General features: G+C 37.4%; 1 protein-coding gene across 1 annotated transcript in view; it reads left to right on the top strand.

Annotated features, from left to right (window-relative positions):
• xpr1a (xenotropic and polytropic retrovirus receptor 1a) overlaps positions 1-25,371 on the top strand; it is a 73,822-nt gene that overhangs the window by 34,908 nt on the left and 13,543 nt on the right. The window contains exons 3-10 of the mRNA XM_067414163.1: positions 10,625-10,726; positions 16,339-16,559; positions 18,801-18,950; positions 19,145-19,228; positions 20,426-20,507; positions 20,664-20,851; positions 21,364-21,543; positions 24,392-24,560. Of these exons, the coding sequence (XP_067270264.1) occupies positions 10,625-10,726; positions 16,339-16,559; positions 18,801-18,950; positions 19,145-19,228; positions 20,426-20,507; positions 20,664-20,851; positions 21,364-21,543; positions 24,392-24,560 (1,176 nt within the window). The remainder of the gene's footprint in view (positions 1-10,624; positions 10,727-16,338; positions 16,560-18,800; positions 18,951-19,144; positions 19,229-20,425; positions 20,508-20,663; positions 20,852-21,363; positions 21,544-24,391; positions 24,561-25,371) is intronic.

Below are 25,371 nucleotides of genomic sequence, written 5' to 3' on the forward strand. Positions count from 1 at the left end.
AAATAGTTTTTATTCAGAAAGTACACATTAAATTGCTAAAAAATGACAGTAAAGACAAATTGAAGGCTGTTCATCTACTTTCTATTTATTAACAAATCCTGGTTAACACAAAAATAGTAAGCAGCTCAACATTGATAATGTGGTTTTTAAGCACCAAATCAGCATATTAGAATGATTTCTGATAATGCTAAAATTCAGCTTTGCCATCAGGAATAAATTACATTTTTAAATATATTTAAATAGAAAATAGTTTTAGTTTTAGTTGCTATATTTTACAATATTACTTTTTGTACTGTATATTTGATCTAACAAATGCATCCTTGGTACACACAATACACACATTGTGATGGAGATTTTGTCAAATATCATTATGCTTTGCTGTGTAATGGTGCTGTGAATGGAAATAGTTGTGTGTTATTGATTACGGGATATACATAATCAATGGGCGTGTGGATATCAGGCAGCACAAAGGCAGGAGGCCTTCTCAATCAAAGCTGCATTGATTAGTTTTCCTGATGATTGCTTGCAACAAGCTCTCTCTGGAAGAAATGTGAAATGTATGCCTTCTGTGTATACGGATAGATGCTAGTTATGCTTCGCCGCCTATGGAAAATTGAAAAATGAAGAAACATTGCACGCACAAAAGCAACAAATGCTGCACAGCCGCAATGCTGCGGCTCTAACTCCCACACACACATGCTGGAATGCATGTACACACACAGCAAACACCTGCTCATTCGCATGCATGCACACACACTCATGTGAAAGCAATTGGCTGGGCGGTTGAAAGGCCGTTTTTCCTCGTGGCTGTTGCTAATGGCTACAAGGTAATGGCAGGAGCCTAGTGACGGGTCAATAACAGCAATGTCAGTCTCAAACACAGACGACATAGAATTGCTCTTTGGTTGGCTGTGTCATTATTTCAGACAAAATAAGATGAGAAATTGAAAAGGCTCAGAAAAACCATGAAAATAGTTTTTGTAACCATGCTTTTTAATGTGCGTGTGTGCGCGTGCACGTGTGTGTAAAAGCACTTTTTTGTTTTTATATGCCTCTTCAAATGCAGCTTATTTGCCACTTTTATAGTGTAAACACAGCATTAGATTTGTAGATTGCATGCAACAAACTGAAAAAAAAACACACACACACAAGCACATGTCTGTCTCTCTCCCACACATTTGGAGTGTCTTCAGAAAGCAGGGAGCAGCTGTTGTGTGGCTTGTGCTGGTCTCAAGAGGGCCTGAGGAGGCAGAAACGCGAGACATCTCATTAACCGCTGTTTGAATGTGTCGTTGAATTGCCCTATAGATGTGAGACAGCTTAAGACTGTCATCAGTTACAAGACAAAATATATAGAGCGTAGTGCGCTTTCCTGTTTTACAAATGACACCAGAGGTTACCTGTACATGTCTATTCTACAATATAAAAAGACAAATGAACATTATTCAAGCTAATCTCATGTTTAATATTAAGTCTTGGAACAAGACACATGATGTTAATGAATTGGGTAGGTGACATGGAACAAGAATGAAAGAAATCATTATGCACTTAATCAATAATCAAAGAACACTAACTGAAAAATGTATATTATGAGAATGTAATGCATCATTGTGCTTTATGTGAGTGTAATATATAATGTTGAATTTTATATTATGTGACTGTAAGGTTAAACATGAGGACTGAGTGTGTATATTTGTTTAATGGTTTGTTGATTTTTTTTGGGGGGGGGGGGGCTGACAGTACAGTATTATTGGAATATAAAAAGTGCATTTAATACCCAATTAAAGCAACAATGTTGTCAGTAAAATCAATGATTAAAATCAAAATGACATTTTTAGCTTTGTTGATTTATGGTCAAGTAATGTAATTGTGTCATATCATGACACTTACTTGTAGTGTAGATTGGATGAAACCGTCCAGTACATGACCTTACTGATTGTGCGTTTTCTAATAACTTAAACATGGCCTCTCAAACAAATCAAAGTTAGAGATTTGTAGCTTTTAGTCCATATCTGTTAAAGGGATACTTCACTGCCTTTTCATATTAAACTGTTATTCCCTTAATTTAAACGAGTTGATACATACCTCTGTCGTCTGAGTGCGTGCACTTAATCTCTCTGACGCGCGGTGACGATCTGATAGCATTTAGCTTAGCTCCCTAAGCCCAGTTGATTCACTATGGTACCAAACAGAGATCAAGTTAGAAGTACCAAACACCTCCATCTTTTCCCTATTTAAACACAGTTACACGAGTAGTTGAACGATCAAGTGACAAAATAAAACGTGGCGCGTTTCTAATCGGATTAAAAAGGAGAACTATAATGTATGGCGGAATAGCACTTCTGAGAGTACTTCGGCTCGGCGCAGTAAAAAGTCCCTGCCGAAACATCTTCCCTCACATCTCCCTATTGACAGAAATGAGAGAGTGGGGGGGAGGTGTGAGGAAAGATGTTTCGGCCGGGACATTATAGTTCTCCTTTTTAATCCGATTAGAAACGCGCCACATTTTATTTTGTCACCATACTTGATCGTTCAACTACTCGTGTAACTGTATTTAAATAGGGAAAAGATGGAGGTGTTTGGTACTTCTAACTTGATCTCTGTTTGGTACCATAGTGAATCAACTGGGCTTAGTGGGCTAAGCTAAATGCTATCAGATCGTCACCGCGCGTCAGAGAGATTAAGTGCATGCACTGAGACGAGAGAGGTATGTATCAACTCGTTTTAGTTAAGGGAATAACATAGTTTAATATGAAAAAGCGGTGAAGTAACCCTTTAACTGACTGTAGAGTATCTATTTATTCCAGTATACAGCCAAACTTGTGTAGAATATTCTCTTCCCAGGAAATGGACCAAAAATATTGATTACATTTCTTTCAGATGCATACGAGGTAGGAAATCTGCTAAAACTCTGGAACCAATTTTGGAGGCGCAGTATCCGGCTGTAAGCATTATTGGAGTCCTCCATATCTTGAAATCCTGTCGAAATGCTTCCCCCCAGCTCTTGTGCTTCCTCTGCGCCTGTAATAGAGATGTATAGGCACCTGTGTGTGTGTAATGGGCCTGAAAGAGCAGTGGAATGTATCCATAAACAGGTTACTGTCTTTGCAAAGATACTTAAGGGAGGAGGTGATAATGAGCCGTGTTATGTGGGTTTTGAGGAGTAGAGAGAGAGAACTGAGAATGCGTTAATGGAGAGCTCTATTATTTTAGTAGTGTCACATGATTTAAGCCACCCACTCCTGCTCTTTCTGCCTCAAGCATTTAAATCAGCTCATTATTCATTATAGTAATCTCTGAATTAGCAAGGTTATTAAGCTAATAGCTATTCCTTAATTGGTTGTAAAGTTAAGATGAAGATCATATGTTAATACCTGATAAGGTATGAAATCTATAAACATACATGGCTGTTAAACATTCAATCTTAGTGTTATTATTAGAATTGGCTATTATACCAGGGTGAAAAGAGTCTTATATAGTATATAGCCAGATGTTTGAATATTTTCTATAGTGTATGTAAACTTTTTTTAGTGTTCTGTTCTCTGACATTTACCGGTGATGAGATGCAGCACTCGCGCACAGAGGTGTTAAAATATGCACCCCTGCTAATTCGGAGGACAGAGTTCACCGCTGGGGACCGGATTAATAAGTCTTTTGTTTCATAAGCCTCTTGGCCCGCAGACATGCTGCCTGAAGATAATTGAAAGCTCCATTCTGCCGTCTTCAAAGGTGACATTACCTCTGTGGTGTCACAGAGGAGCCTTGCCTTTTTATTAACAGTCCCAAACTTTACAAAACCAAGTGAAACAAGGCTAAAAGTATCTTCATCAATCCTTACTACATTTTGGTGCAGGTAGTGTGGTGAAATGTCTTTGCTGTGAATGCATGCTGAGGTAGACAATGTCGTCTTTTAATTCAAAAATGTATTTCCAGGCAGTTTGACAATGATTTTATTCAGAAAGACAGTTCAAATGCTGCTTATAAGTCTACCCGTATATTTGTCAGACATTCGCTCTCATTGTGTACCCAAATTCGTGGCATTTAAAATAAGTATCTGAGCTGAACAAAGGAGACAAATCTTCAGTGGTTGTTTTATCAGTGACCTTTCTAGCTTCCTGTGAGTCAGAGAGAGAAATCTTCACAGGGCCGTGATGAAGCTGTTTTTAAGGCAGAGCATGCAGACGTCTGGCCTGCGTCTGACTGTGAGCTGGACTGATAACACTTCACAGCTGAGATGCTCAGCGGGTTTCGGCACACGGCCAATCTCAGCTTTCCCACATCAGCTAGAAAGAGAGGTATTTTAAGACAGAACTCAGAATAAAACTCTCTGACTGCAATCTCTGAATAATTGTGTGTTTTAAGGGATTATGTGGAGATAAGCAGACAATCCTTAAACTTTTTCTGTTGTTTCCACTCAGATTCTATGCTAATGTGCCCTTAAATCTGTTCAGTCAATAAGAATAAGCTCTCCAGTCTTTAATGTTTCTAAAAATGGTATGTATTTCTAAAAAAACAAGTAGATTAGGACTGGCCACTTAGTCATAGACTTCCACGATTAATTCTAATGCAATGTTTCCACCCCAGGAACTCCTAACACAATTACAGGGGAATATCCTGTCTGTACTGCTCTCTGACAGACTGCAGATGTTAGACTCGGGCAAATCACCCAAATTATGTTTGCTTGCTTACAGGCGTTTACTGTCAAATCCCATTCTTGGTGTATGGAATGACTGTGTTGATCTGTCAGTTTGAAGACATGAAGCAGATCTTCCCATTTGATATCTTGAGAATAATGGTTGGGAGGATAAGAAAAAAGTTGTGCACTTTGAGGCTTATTATTTTAAGGGTTCCTGGGATGCAGTTTGAAAGATTTAGGTCAAACTGGGTGATCATGAATACCTTCATAAATGTAACTTTTCTCTTCGAGAATGAAATGCAATCTCATTATAGTAGAACAAAAGTGTATTGTTCTAAATAAACAGTTTAGAACAGAGTTTTTGAGTGTTCTGGAATTGGAACAGAATTTCAGAACCATGGACAGTGCACGTGCTTGCTTTCAAATAAGGCCAGGAAAATACAATTATTAGACATTCCCAAACTCTTAAAGTGTAGAATTAATAAATTGATTTAAGGTATAAAATAAACACTCGCCAAGAGCAAAGTCAAATTTGGCTGCTCTTAGCCCACCTTTGCCGGTGCAACCCACTTTTTTAGTAGTATAGTACAATTTTAATTTTAAGTATTTTATTTTAAAAGCCTTATGCCTTATGGTTGACCTATACATTTAGTGAAGCACCACCTAAATCCCTTACTTTGGCTAAATCCAGAGTGAACAGGAACTAGCAAAACTGCTAAAAGTGTCTTGTCAGAATGACATGTACAGCTTAATATTTCATAGTGTAATTTTTGTGAACCAAATTCCGTGGCAGCGTCATGTCTCTGAACGGCTCGGATTTCATACCCCACCATCCATTTCACATCCCATCTGTGTCATCCACCCCGCTTCCTAATGCATTCATCCGGTCTGGATGCTGCCGGGAATCCCGCCCCTCCACCCCCAACATCCTACAGAAACCAAGATTTTACACTGAGCGGCTCTCTGATGAATGAGTCTAGACTGAGACCTCAAAAGAGCTTATCCCTCGTGCTTGCTTTGCTTTTATACATGTTATTTATACTGAGGATGCTCTGGGTGTGCCAGACCCGTTCATGTGCATTGCTAATCATCTCCCGACCCTAGAAGCTTCCTGATTGGCTGGGCTAATTGTGGCTTGAGGGACGAAAGAGTTGGTGTAGACACTGGGGCTGCTACGAGGGTTCTCCTTCATCTCCGAGGGTCTGGTTGAACTTAGTGAGGGGGCGGGGGGCAGGAGGGGGGGGGCAACGGATGGTTGTAAGAGGCTTTTATGTGCTGCGTTTCATGTTTTCACTTTGTGTCTCTTTCCCAGCATGCATCATTCCTGCTTAACGGGTTCCACCGCACGGCTGTCCTGCTGCAATCCCACCCACCCACACACTTCAGCCTTTTAATAGAGCATGCCAGCGAGAGCGAATAATCACCCCCTCTAATTTACTCAGGATGATGGGCCCTCGTAAAAGCCTCCAACAACAGAACGTTTGCTGTGCCTCTTTATTGCCGCCAGGCGTACAGTTTAATTCAACTGCGATGATTGAGATCTCCGTGTAGAGGGGAGATAAGGGACTCGCACCCATGTTTGGCAGCGCTGCGACAATGCAAACAGCAAGACGTGGGCGATAAACAGCATTGAGGCGGTTAAATGGATTGTAAAATGAGGAGAGGTCATACAGCTGTCGGTCGAGGATTCGCTGTGTTCACACTCTCGCCACCAGTAGCCCTCTAATGAGAGATGATATCGCTCACCCTGGACAATACATGCATTGCTCTCTCGTTCTCTGCAGCGCAAAATCATGTACATACTTATCTGAACTTGCCAGTCTTGCAATGTAATCCTAATGGAAAAGAATTGAGGAGAAAAAAAGCATTTGCTTTTTTTATTTCGAAAAGCTAGACAGATGAATCCTCTTCCTTCAGGGCTTTTTGAGTAAAACAATACACAGTCTGATCCCTTGATCCATGGGTACAGTCAGTTCTAGTAAATCTAGGCACCCAGAGGGAAAATGTTATATTCATGTGAGCCTGTAGAGAGAGAGAGAGAGAGAGAGAGAGAGAGAGAGAGAGAGAGAGAGAGAGAGAGAGAAGTGTTAGCTTTATAGGATTTATGTGTAGGATTTAAGACAAGAAGTTCCTTAGTCAGGAAAAGTGTGCTGATGTCAGGGTTCTGTACTTCACTCTTTAAATTAAAGCACTGATAGTCAGTGTGTGTATTATGGATGAAACCAAACCGATTGAAAAAAATTTAAATATACAAATATCATATAGCCTAGTATTTTTCGGAATATGATATTTAACCCAAGCCTGACAATAGTCAACTTTTTTTTCTTTTTTTGAAATGGAACAGTTTACTAAATCTTAAAAAAGAAGTTTGCCATTTTAGTATGATTTAGGAAAATATAAAGCTTGCAATCAAGGAGGAAAAAATGCCTCAATTTTATTTAGAGACCCAAACTAAGCACAAATGCTGATATGTATATAGGGAAAAAAGTAAGATAAAATACTTATCTTTAATAATCTTTAACATTATCAGACTGACATAAATTGCATATGAATATCAGTTGTCACTCTATATCTCCCAATAATATGCCTCAGATGATATTTAAATGCTTTGTTTTATGAGCGAATATCAATAGTTTTTATTGCGTGGGGCAAAACATACAGTGCAATACAATAAAAGATTGAGAGACGTGTCTTTAAAAGCCTTTATCATATGTTGATACTCAAATTCCTTCTAAAATGATTTATGGATAATCAAGTAAACCTAAATTGCTTCAGTCCGTTAAGTGTTCATCTTGAAATATTACTAATAATATAAAAAATATTCTCACATTTACTTTATAAAAATCAGTAAAAAAATTTTTAAAAAAATCAGTAAAAATTTCACAGCAAAGAGACCTAAAGGCAGAGACCTTTTACTTACTCATTTAGAGACCTTAGACATTTACATATCAACTATAATTATTGGGTTATAAAACTTCCATCAACAAAACTGAATGATAGTAAAGACACCATAAACGTTTTCTCCTTCTTTGCATTTTGTTCTCTCTTGTGTTCACCAAAGGTGGTGGGTTTGATTTTGTTCATACTGATACACACACACACACACACACACACACACACACACACACACACACACACACACACACACACACACACACACACACACACACACACACACACACTTGCACCTAGTGTTTCCATACATACAAAATGTCAAGAATTGAAATAGACATGGCCCTAGCACGTGCTACTGTTTTCCGGTTTGATCTTTTCCTCCTCTCTGAAGTCAGTCTCTTGCTGAAGTTGTGTCTGGGTCATGATAGAGGCTAACGAGGGCTCTCGTGGTGAACAGCAGGAAGGCACCACTAAAGACATTACACAGGGCTTCCCCTATTACTGTAACAGCAGAGACATAATGAGTATACATGCTTTTCTGTTTACATTTTCTTGCCATAATGTTAAAAGTGACCCAAAACCGTATTTATGGCTTTTTTAATGTTGCTAATGCGACATTTGTGGCACAGAATATTCAGTGGGAAATTGATTTTATCCATAGAGATTTGATTGGATATGATATTGTTTAATATTATTAATTCCTTGCCCACACAGGCTTGGTATCAGCAGAAAAGACAAGGAGTCTTTTCTAAAAGACTTCTAAAAACAAACTCTTTTATTTTTTTAGAATAACATGCATGGATGAATTGTGCAGCACCAGGAACGTGCATTAAGATGTTACGAATTTTGATTTCATGTTGTTTTTAAGGCTAAATAATTCAGACATCTGGTTTATAATGAACACTGGAAATGTGATGACCTTGAATGTTGCATTGTGGGCTGAAAGTGTCATAGTGAAACAGCGCAGGTGTCCATGTTTTACTGCCTTTGCTATACATCACGCAAGGGGTCAGAGTTCATCCTGCATCATTTCTCTCTCTCTCTCTCTCTCTCTCTCTCTCTCTCTCTCTCTCTCTCTCTCTCTCTCTCTCTCATCAATCTTCAGAAGCACATTGAAAAATAAAATTGATGTGGAAACAATTTCCTTGAAATTGCTAGTAAATTCCACTCAGAATTTGATAGTACATTTCACAAATACAAATAATCTGAAAGTAATTCATGGATTTAAACATGACATTTTTAAGTAGACAGACTAAAAAAAGTACTCTAATAACACTCATCTACAGCCCAAATGCTTCTGAAATAAATGTAGTCAAACTTTATTCATTCTGTGTCACTGATCTGGGTCAAATGATTCTTAAAATTGCGTAAGATTGAGTAAGATTGGCTCATGATATGAAAAGGGAGTTATAAAGGGAAGGGATCGCATATTGGATCTATGAAATAAGTCTATGAATGTGTTTTTTAGGCAAAACAATGACTGATACAATCTGGATTTATCTGTCCGATAAATATTGTGCATCCCTAATAATCTACAAATCGCTTGTGTGGGAACTGTTGTAAGATACCTTCAGAGCCAGAGAATATCTGCTGCATGGAGATAGAACATGCATGGAGATGTTTAGTTTAGTTTAATTATGGTTATAACTTGAGTTTGTCATCTTGCTTTTATGAAATGCTATTGCATTTGTTACGTACTGTATTGCAATAAAGGTGAAAAGACAGATGCAACAGCTTGAGCAGACTCCTAAATGTGCTTTTCTAAAACAACTCTTCTTTTGTTGCATGTTCCCGGAGCCAGGGTTTATGTACATTTTAAGGTTCATAATGTCACCAACCCAGGAAGAAGCTTGTTGTAGTCCTTAAAAATGGATTTCTTTAAATAAAATATCTCCCTTTGCATTGAACCTTGAGCGCATTTGACTAAAGCCAAAAAAGTGAAATCATAAGATTGTTAAGATATGTCATTGCAATTTGCTTTCGGTTAAAACAGCTAAACTTGCATTTTAGTCTTGGACTAGATTAAGCCTTGTCTGTGAAACTGGGGAATGCTTTCTTATTTATGTAACCCTTTTGCTGATATTTAAAGTGTTACATAAACAGGAAAGGTGACAGGTACTATCTTCACAATATACATAGATGTAAAATATGAAATCTTAAATATCTTGGAAAGGGTAGCCAATCAGTTGAATTGTCATATTTGAATTCAGCACATCAAAATACTTTTTTTTTTTAACATGCAATCCTGTATGCTCATTAAAGAACCTTTGACCAATATGGCCACGTTATATGCAAATGATAATATGCAGATAATAATCATTTCTTCTGCCTCCATTTGTTAATGCACAATATAAAGTTGCAAAAGTTCTCATTTACAATATGTAAATTGTAAGCCTGTTATATAATGGTTGGTTTTATGTTATATATTTTACAATTTTTCCATATTCAATCCTCTAAATTATTGTGCCAGAAGAGTAGTGTCAGTTAAGGCCTTTTTTCCATAAACCATATCGATGTCCTATCAGAGATGATGAAATCCACTGAACTGATAATATGTAACCATATATAGAACCCACAGACATGTTTGGTAATGAACCTGACTTTTCTAGCTAAGGCAATTTTTGATGCACAGCTGATCACATCCACTTAAGGTTATGCAGACTGTTATCTGATTAACATCTTGTTGTAAAATATGCTAAAAGCTTTTACCTGACTCTCACTTATTTATAGAGAGAGAGGATTTTGACAGCTAGGTGCCTCAGGCATTTTTCCTTTAATAAAGACGGCAGACCGAAAGAGACCCTCAGCTGGGCTGTAAAACATTTAAACAATGAACATTTATCAACTTTTATTGTGTACATTTTACATAAATGCATTTATTACATTTGAAATCTGGAATTTAGACTAAGATTTGCTGTTTAGAGCTCAAAGCACTGGTTTGATAACTACTTCTGGCCTTGAAGAGTCAGTATAAAAGATAGATGCTGTAAATGCTAATGTGGATATATCAATCTGTAGTGTGAGTGTGTTAGCGTCCACTGCTGAGTATAAAAATGAACACAGATTTATGTCTTTGTGTTTTGTCTTTTTCAGTCACAGATGAAGACACTGTCAAAAGGTACTATGCCAAGTTTGAGGAGAAGTTCTTTCAGACATGCGAAAAGGAGCTGTCCAAGATCAACACATTCTATTCAGGTATTGTTCTCTATGTATGTTATATATTAACATTTCAAATAACTGTTGTCTATTTGAATATATTTTAAAATGTAATTTATTCCTGTGATGGCAAAGCTGAATTTTCAGCATTGTTACTCTACTCAACTCTATTCTTCAGTATCACATTATCCTTCAGAAATCATTCTAACACCGTGTCCTAACTACACGCGACACAATAAGATTCCAGCGAAAAGCAACTTGTCTGTCCACACGCGACGCGAATATGAGATGAAACAAATCAATCAAAAACCACAGCCTATCATAACAGCGAGTGGGTGGGCTCTAGCGGCAAGTGCACGGCATAAGAGATTCCTAAAAAAATATATATTTAAAAAAAAAAGAGATTCCTGTGCTATCAGAATTATCATAAATACGAGTTTTTGAGGTAAAAATTGCACATGAACACCCTCTGATGTCGTGTTTACCACTGGGAAGTTCGGAAATAATTCTGATAGCCAAGTTCCCGAGATGGGCATGGCATAACCATTAAAAATGGCGGATGGAAGACGAATTTCTGCTGTGGCAGGTTTTATTAGTTTTTTTTCTCAAAACAATTTAATTGTCTTGTCTTGTCATTTGAGTACATATTTACATATATTAATAATCATTCGAAGCATATGTATTTTAAACACAGCGAAAATTGCAGTTGACCATCATTCCAGAATAGTGAGCAAGCTGACTTTCTAGTGTGGTAAAAGTAGCTATACAATAAGATCATGTATGGCTGAAAATCATTGCCATTTTAGTCTTTAAGCAGCCTTTATTGTCTACATTATGCCTTTATTGTGAATGTGATTATAAACAATATGCTTTTGTGTTGTGCTGCTAGTGTTTGCCAGTGATTCTATGATTTTCTGGGACAGGGAAATTGCTGAAATAGTTATAGTGTTAAAATAACATTTTCCCAAGACGCACAAAAGTATGAACCTGGCGTCCTCCATTCTTTCCGAAAACAAAGCACCTGAACACAGCAAGCTCGTAATCAAGACTTCTGAAGTGGGAAGTAGGAAACTTCCGATAGCACGTGAAGGCAGCATTAGTCTTGACAGCACTCGCAAGCTAATTAATAAGTACATAATCAAATTCACAAATAGTACACCATTTAAACTACTAAAAATACACACTGAGTTACTAAAACAATCTTTGTCATAGAATATACTTGTTTTTTCACAGTTTGAACGCTCTTGTTTCAATGTGTTTAATTTCAAGGTCTGAGGTGAATTATCCTTTGCTGCTTTTAGTATGACAAAGCTGGGAGCGCTAAATGATATTTAAAGTAACATTACACAATTTTAACATCAAATAAAGCACATAAACACTATCAGAGATTAACATTGCCATGTTTTGTGATGTTGTTCCAGCCGCGACGTCGCACAAAAATAAAAAACGTTTCTAAAATAGATTCATCGCGTCGCCGGCGCGGTTTAATTGAGTTTTTAAACTCAAATTAACATGAAAAAAATACCTTTTATCGTGTGTCACGGCATCGCATCGCATGTAGTTAGGACACGGTGTAATATGATGATGTGGTGCTTTTTTATTATTTTTATCAATATTAAATGCAGTTTTACTTAATATTTTTGTGGAAACTTTGATGCAGTTTTTGCAGCATTATTTGATTAAAGTGAAGTTCAAAAGAACGGCATTTATTGAAACAGAAAATAAATCTCAGTCTTTACTTACCCTAGTCTTTACTGTTACTTTTGATCAATGTAATGCATCCTTGCTGAATAATAGTATTAATTTCCTTCAAATTTATTAATTTATTTTAATGGTTGTGCATACATTAATGAATATTAATTATCTCGCCACAGAAATAAAGTAGTAAATGTATCCATCAATTAAATCAATTTGTACAACTTTTTGGAGGATTAAAGAGAGCTTTATTCAGCATTAGCCATCATTAATAATTATCTTTAGCCTGACGTCATCATACTCAGTTCTAGTCAGAATATGAGTCTGAAACTGCTCCATTGGGCTGTGATTATGGGGCATGTTTCAACCGAACCAGGAAAGACCTCAGTTGGATAGACCTACAACCAATCAGAGCAACGGAGTGACACAGAGTACATATGCAAACAAGCTCTCCGTTTAGGATTAATACAAATTCAACCAAGCTCTTTTGATGATGTGGATGATTACATTACTGTTCATCATCTGTCCGTCATCGTCTAAAGCCCGCCCTGACAACTTCATTGGTCTGAACAGTTTCTGTTCGGGCATAATTACTCCTCTATGGATCAAGTCCAGACCCAACTGCCCGAGCTCAAATGTTGTGGGCGGGGCTGAGTTCGGCTGGTATCCAGGGCTAAGTTATCTTTAATAATACTAACTGTTTTCTGAACTATTTTCATTCCTTGTGTAACTCATAAATGGCACAAGTGGAACCAAACTTTACCTTGTGTGGTTGAACTGCAGCAGCCTGCTAAATGTCGTCAAGGGATTCCCTGTGCATGAGGTCAGGGTGTACAGCACTATTTGGGAACATGATGTAATATGTGATGCCTGCTATAGCGTTTTAACATGCTTCAAGGGGAAGAGACTATGTTTGGACTGATAATAAATGCACACTGCAACATAAGCTGTGTTGTTGCATTGACTTCAGGGCAACAGGAATGTCTGATCTCTACTGCCTCTAGTGGCTGATTAGTAGGTAGAACAACAGACATATATTGAAAGCATGAGATTGATGCATTGTTTGCATGTTAATGCATGTAAGCATGCATCATAAATGAGAATATGTATAGCTAATTGTGCTCTAATTTAAAATCTCAAAAGGAGATGCGACAGAGGGATTTAAATACCATTGATTCTGAAACAAAGCAGCAGATGTACATTAATAATTTAATATGAAAGGAAAGCATCCATTCTGCTTATAATCTTGGTTTAGTCATTTTATCCTCCAGTTGCTACTGAAAATCATTCACTCCCTCTGTGCAGCAGGTTTGACGGTCAGACCAAAATAAACTCTAATCGAGTTGCCCAGCCAAAGAAAGCTGGCAAGTCCATTAAGCTGGAAAAATCTCTGACCCCATACTTTATCATATTTTGTCCTTTTGGAAAAGCACATGGAGGTTTTTCCACACAGGCAAAATAAGATAATGTTTCTTTCACTCAAAAGTAAACAGGAAAAAAACAACAACAAAAAAACATAAATGCGAATTTAGCCATTAAACAATGTCATTTTACAGATAGTGTTTGTCTGCAGATAAAGGCATATTTTCAAGATTTATGTAGTGATATGCAAGGCCTTAGCATATTTGATGCATTAATAACTGAAATCCATATTGGATAGCTACCGCTGTTACTGCACTATAACTAACTCTGTAGTTGACCCAGACTGTGTTATGGCCCAGACCCCTGTCCCCTTACTCCCCGCTGAGTGGTCCTGAATTAACAACATAGTTTCTAAACCTTCAGTACATTCAGTCTTTGTCCCAGTGGATGAGATCTGCTAAGCACATCAATTCTTAGCACCATCTTAGCCATGATCACCCTGTAGAAGCACAGACCTCAGTCAGACTATAATAGACTATTTAAACTGGCATGAATGAAAAGCTTGTTCCGTTCATTTGATATGTTGTACTATCCTAAGGTCACATCTTTTATTTACAGCCAATGTTTTTTATGGACATTTAATACATCAGCCAGTGCTACACTATATTGCCAAAAGTATTGGGACACCATCCAAATAATTGAATTCAGGTGTATAAAATCAAGACTGCTTCTACAAACATTCGTGAAAGAATGGGTTGCTCTCAGGAGCTCGGTGAATTAAATAATTTTACCATGCATTAAATCCATTCGTGAAATTTCTTCACTAGTAAATATTTTGAGGCCAACTGTTAGTGGTATTTTAACAAAGTGGAAGCTATTGAGAACAACAGCAACTCGTAAAGTTACCACGTAAAATCTCAGAGTGGGGTCAGCACATGCTGAGGCGCAGTGTGCAGAAGTCGCCAAATTTTCTGCAGAGTCAATAGCTACAGACCTCTAAACTTTGTGTAGCCTTCAAATTAGCTCAAGAACAGTGTGTAGAGAGCTTCATGGAAGGGGTTTCCATGGTCGAGCAGCTGCATCCAAGCCTTACATCACCAAGTGCAATGCAAAGCATTGGATGCAGTGGTGTAAAGAACGCTACCACTGGACTCTAGAGCAGTGAAGACGTGTTCTCCGGAGCGACCAATCCTGCTTCTCTGTTTGGTGATCCGATAGACGAGTCTGGGTTTGACGGTTGCCTGGAGAACGGTACTTGTCTGACAGCATTGTCCCATTGTAAAGTTTGGTGGTGGATGGATTATGGTGTGGGGTTGCTTTTCAGGGGTTGGGCTTGGCCTCTTAGTTCAAGTGAAAGGAACTCTTAGTGCTTCAGCATGCCAAGACATTTTGAACAATTTCATGCTCCCAAATTTGTGGGAACAGTTTAGGGATAGCTCCTTCCTGTTCCATAATGAATGTGCACTAGTGCACAAAGCAATAAAGGATAAAGACATGGATGATCAAGTTTGGTCCTGACCTCAACCCAAAAGAACACCTTTGGGATGAATTAGAGCGGAGACCATTAGAGCGAGCCAGGCCTTCTCCTCCAACATCAGTGCCTGACCTCACAAATGCACTTTTTCCCATAAAAATTCCCATAAACACACTCCTAAACCTTGTGGAAAGCCTTCCCAGAAGAGCTGTAGTTGTCATAGCTGCAAAGTGTGTGCCACCTCCATATTAAAACTTAAATTCTGCTTTCGTTGTAAAGACAACTGCAACATTTGAGGAATTTATATGTGTAAGAATATATATATATAATGGATAATATTTTAAAAAAAATAATATACATGTGAAATAGTATCAAATATAATACTACCAACAATATAAAATAAAATAATAAAATAATAAATGCATTTAAAATGAGAACTTCTAAAAAATAAAAATAAAAGATTCTTCATACAAACTTATACAAATAAGTTTTTTTTTTTTTAGTTTTGGAACCAATGAAAATGTTTGCAGTTCTAAAAGAAATCCCTGAGGAAGTGGACAAATTAGCCTTGAGGATGTAAAGTGTGGCAGCTTTCCTCCTCATTCTCTTTTTCAGCCTGGACGCTGCCATCTCTCAATGGGGGTTATAACCCATATGCCAGCAGGGCTCCCAGTATTTACTTGTTGAACCTAATACCCATTTCCTTCTTCTGAAAGTGAGATGGGCAAGCAGGCTCCTGTTCACCAAACTGTGCTGGGACGCAGGCCAGCACAGATAATGCTGTCTGAGATATCACCCTTACAGGAAGAGCCTCATCTCCGACAGGAAATCTGTCTGCTTTACTTTCCAGTTGATGGGTAGAATGAGGGATTTATTTGTCATGCAAAATAGATTCTGGTGCATCTCATTGCAGGGTTGTAAGCCAAGCAGGCTTTATGTCTCTCATTAGACATGGCTGAATAGTACTTAATACATTTTAAGATTGTGTTTTTCCGCCCTGGCACACATCCAGGTTTTATTGTTTGCCATGTTCTCTTTAAGACAGTAAGTGGAATACAGTAATAATTCCCAATTAGACGTAATTATTAATATTTCCTTTTCTCCTTTGGGATCTTCACAGAGAAACTGGCTGAGGCACAGCGGCGATTCGCAACTTTGCAGAATGAGCTGCAGAGTTCTCTGGATGCCCAGCGGGAGAGCAACGCTCCAGGGCTGCGCAGTCGCCGCAAAACGGTGTTGCCTTTGTCCAACAAGGAGCGCAACAAACATCGCAACATTAAAGACCTGCAGCTGGCCTTCAGCGAATTCTACCTCAGCCTCATTCTCCTGCAGAATTATCAGGTCAGATATTTGTCATATTTTGTTGTTATTCGTCCTGACTCCCTCTTGGGTTTTTTGGTTCTGTTGACACTTTTCAGATGGGTTTTCATTCATTTTATCTTCATTCCTTTGCACTTTACAAGTAGTATACATATTTCCATATTCTTTCCCTCCATTTTTCTTTATCCTTCCATCAGTTTGGAAACAGTTGATTTGATTGTCATGATTTCAAAACCTTTTCCAAACTTTTTTGTCAAACCACTTGGGCCTAAAGATTTCAAGTTAATATTTTAATAATTTAATAACATATTCACATGTTCACATCTGATATCTGATGTCATCATCACATGACATGCAGGTAAACATAAAATATTGCATCTTTTTTTGTCTTATTTTGATTTGTTTATATTTTAATATATATATATATATATATATATATATATATATATATATATATATATATATATATATATATATATATATATTTATTTATTTTTAAACGGGTGATAAAACATTCTTTTGAAGGCTTAATTGTGTTTGTGGTGTGCACTGTAACGTGTGTTAATGCTTCGTTTTTAAAAAAATTGCATATTCTATGAAACCGGTCCCTTAAAAATAAAATGGGCTTAGATTGGTTAGCTGTGTGTTGTGATTCGCTAACCGCCTAGTACAGGTTTTTCGGAAACCCCCTACCTTTACCGGTAGTCTGTAAAGACTCCGGATCTATAGTGATCGCTACTGAATGGCACCTTTTTTATTTTTTTGAACGATTCTAAAATAGATTGACAGACGGATCGGTGCATCATCTGCAGTAATGCGGGCGATGTACCGGTCTGTTGTGGTGAAGAAGGAGCTGAGCCGTAAGGCAAAGCTCTCGATTTACTGGTCAATCTACGTTCCTACTCTCACCTATGGTCATGAGCTGTGGGTCATGACCGAAAGGACAAGATCCCGGATACAGGCGGCTGAAATGAGCTTTCTCCGCAGGGTGGCTGGGCGCTCCCTTAGAGATAGGGTGAGAAGCTCGGTCACTCGGGAGGAGCTCAGAGTAGAGCCGTTGCTCCTTCACATCGAGAGGAGCCAGCTGAGGTGGCTCGGGCATCTATTTCGAATGCCTCCTGGACGCCTTCCCAGGGAGGTGTTCCGGGCACATCCCACCGGGAGGAGGCCCCGGGGAAGACCCAGGACACGCTGGAGGGATTATGTCTCCAGGCTGGCCTGGGAACGCCTCGGAGTACCCCCGGAGGAGCTGGAGGAAGTGGCAAGAGAGAAGGAAGTCTGGGCGTCTCTGCTTGCCCCCGCGACCCGGCCCCGGATAAGCGGAAGATGATGGATGGATGGATGGATGGATATATCCTTGCTACAATGTACAATTAACAATGCAAACTATTACAGGAAAATACAACGAAAAATAAATCATACTTACTGGTCGTGACCTGTAAACAGCTTCTGTAAAGTTGGAACTGCTCCATCTTTCTGGACAAGCCGTTGTACGAATCCTGCAATGATCTCGCAACGATTGTGAAAGCTTTCGTCCGTAAAATGTGTAGCACAGAGAGCGAGATTTGGGTAATAATTATGAGGGACCGAGTTAAAAATAAAATGTAACCATTGAGGCCTAACTCCCCCGTCCCTATGAAGGCTGAACAAAGTGGACCTGCAATCCGGATGAAAATAACAGCCTACTTATTTCACAGCAATAAAAAGTGGCCTTGCCACCCTTCTCGGAGAAGGCGTTTATGTAAATATTGGGGCTTTAAAAGCAAATATCTCCCTTTACTTTAAACTTTGAACGTTGTAACTTTGCAGATGTTGTTTATGCTCAAACAGCAACATTACACATTAGCTAAAGTTAGAAAAGGGAAATCATTTTTTACCACCCCTTTATGAATTTATTTTCATCTCATGAACTCATGAAACAGTTCCCATGGTTGGGAAACCCTGATCTAAAAGGTTTATGGTTGAATTCATACACAAATATTGGTAGTGCTTACATATGATTTTCTTTACAAAAGTGACATTTAAATGGATACTGGATAGTGAAGGAAAAACAGTCAACAAGTATCCAGACCAGAATGCATGTGAACTACTTTAATACAAACTACAAAATATCTCAGGATGCACCGATGTCCAAATATGAATGATGGAAAATAGCAATAATAAGAAATGTATAGAATTAGAGGATTGCTCTTTCCTGTGTGTTGTGAGATATGCAGCTTCTTTGCTTCATTTCATATTCTGATTTACCCAAACCTCATACAGAATCTGAACTTCACTGGATTCCGTAAGATTTTGAAGAAACATGATAAGATTCTGGATACACAGCGTGGGGCCGATTGGCGTGTGGCTCACGTGGAGGTGGCTCCATTCTACACCTGTAAGAAGATCACACAGCTCATCTCTGAGACCGAGGTAGACTGCCTGTCTCCACGTTTAGACTTTTGACTTGCTGCTTGTAAGATGTCTGATTGTGTTGGTGTTACTGTAAACTCCCATAGCTGCCCGAAGTGATAAATGTTGCTTAAACCCTTTGAGTGAATGAAGCTTTTGAGCAAAAATGACCAAACTAAAATGTGTTGTCTGACCTTTGACCATTGTGTGCCCAGGCTCTGGTGACCACAGAGCTGGAAGGTGGTGACCGTCAGAAGGCCATGAAGAGGCTGAGGGTTCCACCTCTTGGAGCAGCACAGGTGACAAAAGAACATGCAGACAGAAATTGTGTAATCTAGTGATTGTCCACCTCAGACTTTCGACTGAATGCTGTTGGTTTATCTTCAATGCATTTAAGTGTCTAAGAGGCCATTTTAATAGCTTGAAAAATAGCATTGAACATCTGGCTGATGGGTCATCTTAAATCCTCTATGAAAATGTTACTTAAGTTCTCAGGACTTCCCAATATAAAACATGACAATCCGATAACACTTTATTTTAAAGTGACATAGTTACTCATTAATGCATGTACTTAGTATAGTAATAACAGTAAATTATGCATAATTACAAAAAACTAACCAAAAACCAAAAACTAATCCTAACCGTAACTTCTTATTTGGGTAAGTTCAGTGTAATTATGTCCACCTAAAATGTAATCAATTTTCACATGCTAATATAATGGGTTCTACCAGTTGTTTATTTTGGTTTCTTTTATTGTAATTTTGTACCTATAAAATATATAAGTTAATAGAAAATTACAGTTATTATTTTTACACATACATACACTGAAGTCTTTGGGAGAATAAAGTCTGTTTCAAAAGAACGTGAAGGTATTTTGTATTAAATATTTAATTAGCATTTAATATTGGCCGAATCAAAAGAGATTTTATACAGTATACTTTTAATAACGTCTATGTAGATTATTTTAGTGATGAATGCAAAATACTAAAGCAAAACCAGCATGGAAACAACAAACATGCTAGTTGAAAAATTGCATAATAACCAAGAAAAATATGTGAAATGTATCTGCAGTGTCTTTTTTAATGCAGTATTTTTAGTTGTAGGTCAGTAACAGTAACAAAGGCAGAGTGGGTGGTGAGATACACCTTTGCTTGGAACATCATGTACAATACATTGCAGGAATAAAATACTGTGTACAAAAAAAAATTGCTTTTGTAAAACTTTAAAAATTAAAGCGTCAAGGTTTTTTTTAAGTTGAAGTCATCTGTTTAATTATTTTAAAAAATGCACTGAACCTGAAATATTAAATTGCCATGGCTTAAATATACCATTATTTTTAAATTTGCCGCCCTGCCGCATTAGTCTGCAATTGCTAATGCAAAATCAATTTTAGGTGTATGTGTAAATCCTAATAGAAAAGCTGCACTGGGATGCATTACATAAGTTATTGCATTGATAAAGTGTGTTTTTTTTCACACACTTTTTGTTTTTCTCAGCCTGCACCTGCCTGGACCACCTTCCGTGTGGGACTGTATTGTGGGGTCTTCATTGTCTTGGCTGTCGCCTTCGTCCTTACTGGTACAGTTTTGAAACTTGTTGCACACTCAGACTAACTATACCTATTGATCTTTATCTTATACAGTGTATAAATGCCAGCCTTTCTGCTAATATATGACTCATTAATCATAGAACAGTGCAGTAAATACGTCTGTGTGACTGATCTTTCCCTCTCAGGTGCTTTTTTCATTCGTAATCAGAACATCTGGCCACTGGTGCGCATTTACCGTGGCGGTTTCCTGTTGATTCAGTTTCTCTTCCTCTTGGGAATTAACACTTATGGCTGGAGGCAGGCGGGTGTCAATCATGTGCTAATCTTTGAGCTAAACCCCAGGAACAATCTTTCACATCAACATCTGTTTGAGGTGAGACACGGCACAAATAAAACTTTACCAAATGTCTGTATATACACTACCATTTCAAAGTTTGGATCATTACTCTAGTCTTCAGTGTCGCAGGATCCTTCAGAAACATTCTGATATGCTGATTTGCTATGCAAGAAACATTTCTTAGTATTATTAGCGTTGAAAACAGTTATGCTGATTAATATTTTGTGGAAACCGTAATGCAAAAGTACAGCATTAGTTTGAAATAGAAATCTAAATTGTTATTTGTAACATTTACAATGTTAAAAAAAACATTATAAATGTCCTTACTGTAAGTTTTGATGAATTTAATGCATCCTTGCTAAAATAAAGTATTTCTTTCTTCTTCAAAAAAAAATCCTACTGACCCCAAACTTGCAAACGATAGTGTATAGCTATAAGGTATACAGTATTTCGACAGACAAAATAACACGAACGAAAGAAAAAATGTCCATGTTTTGAAAATCTGGATGTTCTGTTTAATTATAGTTTCCTTTTTACTCTTTCTGTAGATCGCAGGGTTTTTGGGGGTGTTGTGGTGTCTCAGCATCCTTTCCTGTCTGTTTGCGGACTACACTTGGCTCCCTATGCAGGCAAACCCCCTCATCCTCTATGGCTTTATGGCGCTCTTCCTCATCAACCCCTTCAAAACCGCCTACTACAAATCCCGTTTCTGGCTCATCAAACTTCTGGTGAGAGACAAAACTTATCAGCAGATGCTGTGAAACTTTTACATGTTCCAAATCTAGGGCCAAATTTACTAAAAAGGGCTAATTAGCCTGACAGCTTAATCCCAAAAAAGCGCAGATGGGAGTGTAACGTCTACTGACGAAACGCAAATTAAGAAAACAGACGCAGATTGATGATTTCCACAATGACCAATGCAATCTACCAAGAGCAGCACAAATTAGCGTTTGGTTTAAGACATGCTTTTTTTGGGGTGTTAAATAACGGCGCAAATACCAGAAAAATTATGAGCGTAAACCTTGCATGATTTATTTAAATACTCTTCTCCCATAAATGTTCCCATAAAACAAATTATTACAGCACTAATTTTTTCTCTGCATCTTTAGTAAATCCTGACAGTAGTTTGTTTAACGCCAAAAGGGAGTTTGTGCTGCCGCAAGCTGTTAGTAAATCTGGCCCCTAGAGTTCTAATAGCAATAGAACATTGAGCTTTTTTTCATTGACATAAATGTGAGCACGCTCCATTCAGTTATGCAATGCCTATTTTTCATGTTTTTTTTATTTTTCCATGATCAATTCTAGATTCATTTTAAAAAGTTCCACCGAAAATATCCGGTTTAACTTAGACTTGTGTCGAATTACAAGTAAAGTGTGTTATAAAGAGCATTTAAAATCATATCCTGTGTTATTTTATAGCAATAACAATTTTTTTCCCTTGCCCAGGTGTATTGTTTTTAAAATAAGGCTCTTATGCTTACAAAAGGGGCAGTTATTTGGTCAAAACTGATACAGTCAAAATAGTAAAAATTTAAATTAAATTATAGTGTTCTATTTTAATATATTTAAAAATGTAATTTATTTTTATGATGGCAAAGCTGAATTTTCATCATCATTACTTTAGTGTCACATGATCCTTCAGAAATCATTCTAATATTCTGATTTGCTGCTCAAGAAACATTATTATCAATGTTGAAAACAGTTTATTTTTGTGTAAACTGTGATATCTGTTTTTCAGAATTCTTTGTTCAAAAGAACCACATTTATTTGAAATAGTAATAGTATTTTGTTTATAACATTATTAATATACCTTAAATTAAATTTTTGATCAATTGAATAATGTCATTGCTGAAAGAGAGTATCCATTTCTTAAAAAATAACTAACCCCAAACGGAGCGTTTCAGTGAGATCTGTGTGTGTGTGTGTGTGTGTGTGTGTGTGTGTGTGTGTGTGTGTGTGTGTGTGTGTGTGTGTGTGTGTGTGTGTGTGTGTGTGTGTACACAAGTGCGATTATGCATGTGTCTGTGTGAGGCACGGGGCAATAGATTACGACTCTATCTCTGCGGATGTGAAGACTGTGCCTGTGCAATCATTATTGGGATGGAGCCATAAGCGGCCGCCTGCCTCTGTCTCGCTGCCCTCCCTACATCTAATTGACCTAGACTGGAGCCTTATTCCTTGGAGCACACGCAGACACACACACACACACACACTTCCTGTAGATTAAAACCGACACGTACTGATGGCCAAACAGTGGGTGGCTTTCTTCCCAGAGCTTGAAAGCGCTGTCACACTCAAGCTGTGCATTGCACATGCAGCTGTATAACCTTGAAATGTACCTCACATCCAGACCTTTTTTGTGGACTGCTTTCACCTGTTTCATTAGGTAAAAATAACTGATCAGAGTTTGTGTGGGGAGAAATCGATTTTCGCTGGCATTTGAGCCTCTAGAGTATGATGGCATAGATCGGTGTAGTGCAAAAGTGTGTTGCTGGGAAATGTCAGCACTGCCCCGAAGGCTGAGAGAGGTAACATTTCATTCCATAGGTAGTCAGTGTGCCACAGAATAACTTAAAAAGAAAGCAAAAAACTATGTGACTCAAGGGCAACACTGGAATATAATATAATATAATATCAACACTGGAATATAATATAATATAATATAATATAATATAATATAATATAATATAATATAATATAATATAATATAATATAATATAATATAATATAATATAATATAATATAATATAATCCGTCCGTCCGTCCGTCTGTCTGTCTGTCTGTCGTTCTGTCTGTCTCTGTCGTTCCATCCATTCATCCATCAATTTTCAGCTCTTTTATTGTTAATGTTGAAAGTTCTATGTACATAAAAATGATCGTCTTTGTCATTAAATGTAAATTACTTAAAAATATATATTTTTTGTATATATATATATATGTGTGTGTGTGTGTGTTTTTAATTTTTTTACTTCCTTAAATATTAAATTACTAATAATAGTATATTCTGCATTTGAAGGCAAAGCTGCTGGTCCAGTTTACCCTGAAGCATGACACGTTTGGGAAAATATTTACTTTAATAATTCATGGCCTTTATCAAAATATGTCATGGTTTTATACTTCAACATTGTATAAAACATATGTTAGCATTAAAAAATGGTTATATCTTTTCTGTGCATCTCTCAATCTCAGGCAGTTGTATATATGATTTATAAAATCTAAATAAGGCACAGTTTGCTGGATTAACGGTGCAACACATCTAACTCAGTCATCACATATAACCGATAGTTAAGTGTGTTTTATTGGTGAGGTCAATGAGTTGATATTGCAGATCATCAGCCAATAAAAACCCCATTGATTTGCCTCCAGCCAGCTGAGTTCTCATAAAAAAATTGCTTGCTGTCTCATAGAGTTAATTCGGCCTCAGGGATAAACTGTTATACATAAAGCACCTCATCCTGAGAGAAAAAACACTTCAGATGAATTCTGCTCTTTATTGTTGCCGACGATGATTATCATAAGTACTGAAGACAGTATGAATATTTATGCTTCATATTTCCTGTGTTTGTATTTTCTCAGTTCCGTGTGTTCACCGCCCCGTTCCACCGAGTGGAGTTTGCAGACTTCTGGCTGGCGGATCAACTCAATTCCCTGGTCATTGTGCTCTCAGATCTGGAGTATCTGGTCTGTTACTACAGCATGGAGCTGCAGTGGGGAGATCGTAGCGGCTTACTGCCCTCCACGTATGGTAATGGATTCACAATTAACCCATTCTATAATGTACTCATTCAAGATTTGACAGACAGCCATTCATGTTAAGCCAAACCCAGTTTCAACCTTATATTTTAAGTAACCATAGATTAATGGGAGGTTAGGATTAGTTGCCCTTGCATCCAGTATGAATTAAGATTGCACAGGCCATGTCAACACAGACAGAAGTTCTTCAGGTTCAGTGGAGTTTATCATGTGAAATGGACCAGGAAATTCAGAGCATCAGCGGCTGTCTAATGATGCAGAAATGTGTCACACCAGCTCAGGAATACTGGAAAATACTGAGAAAGAAAAGTGAGAGAAGCGAAGAGAAAGGAAGTAACATGGCTCAACGCTGTCTTTTTCATGCTGACCTAGACAAATAGTTCAGATTTTTATTTAGAAATATAATGAATCAGCCTCTTTATGGTTAGAAAATGTATATATTATGAAGGTTTTTTTTAAAAGGTTTTAGTAAAAGTTAATCTTTTAAATATACAATAATTTGTACAATATTTTTTAATAATAATTTTTTGTTTTTGTTTTAATGAATTATTTTGAAATGAAATAAATTAATAATAATTGTTTATTTAATTTCAGTTAAATATATAAAGATATAATGTAGCACCTTGACCATTCTCAATTCATAAACACACTTTTAATAACTCATTACTGATTTATTTATTTAAAAAAACTCACCCATGTCATCCAGCTAAATGATGTTGCCTTGGTGACACATTTATGGCAGCACAGTTTGCAGTTTTCCTATTTAATAATAAATGTTTCAGTTTATTTTGCAAGAAAACATT

The sequence above is a fragment of the Pseudorasbora parva genome, chromosome 13, assembly GCF_024679245.1.
Source record: "Pseudorasbora parva isolate DD20220531a chromosome 13, ASM2467924v1, whole genome shotgun sequence".
Taxonomy (NCBI): Eukaryota; Metazoa; Chordata; class Actinopteri; order Cypriniformes; family Gobionidae; genus Pseudorasbora; species Pseudorasbora parva.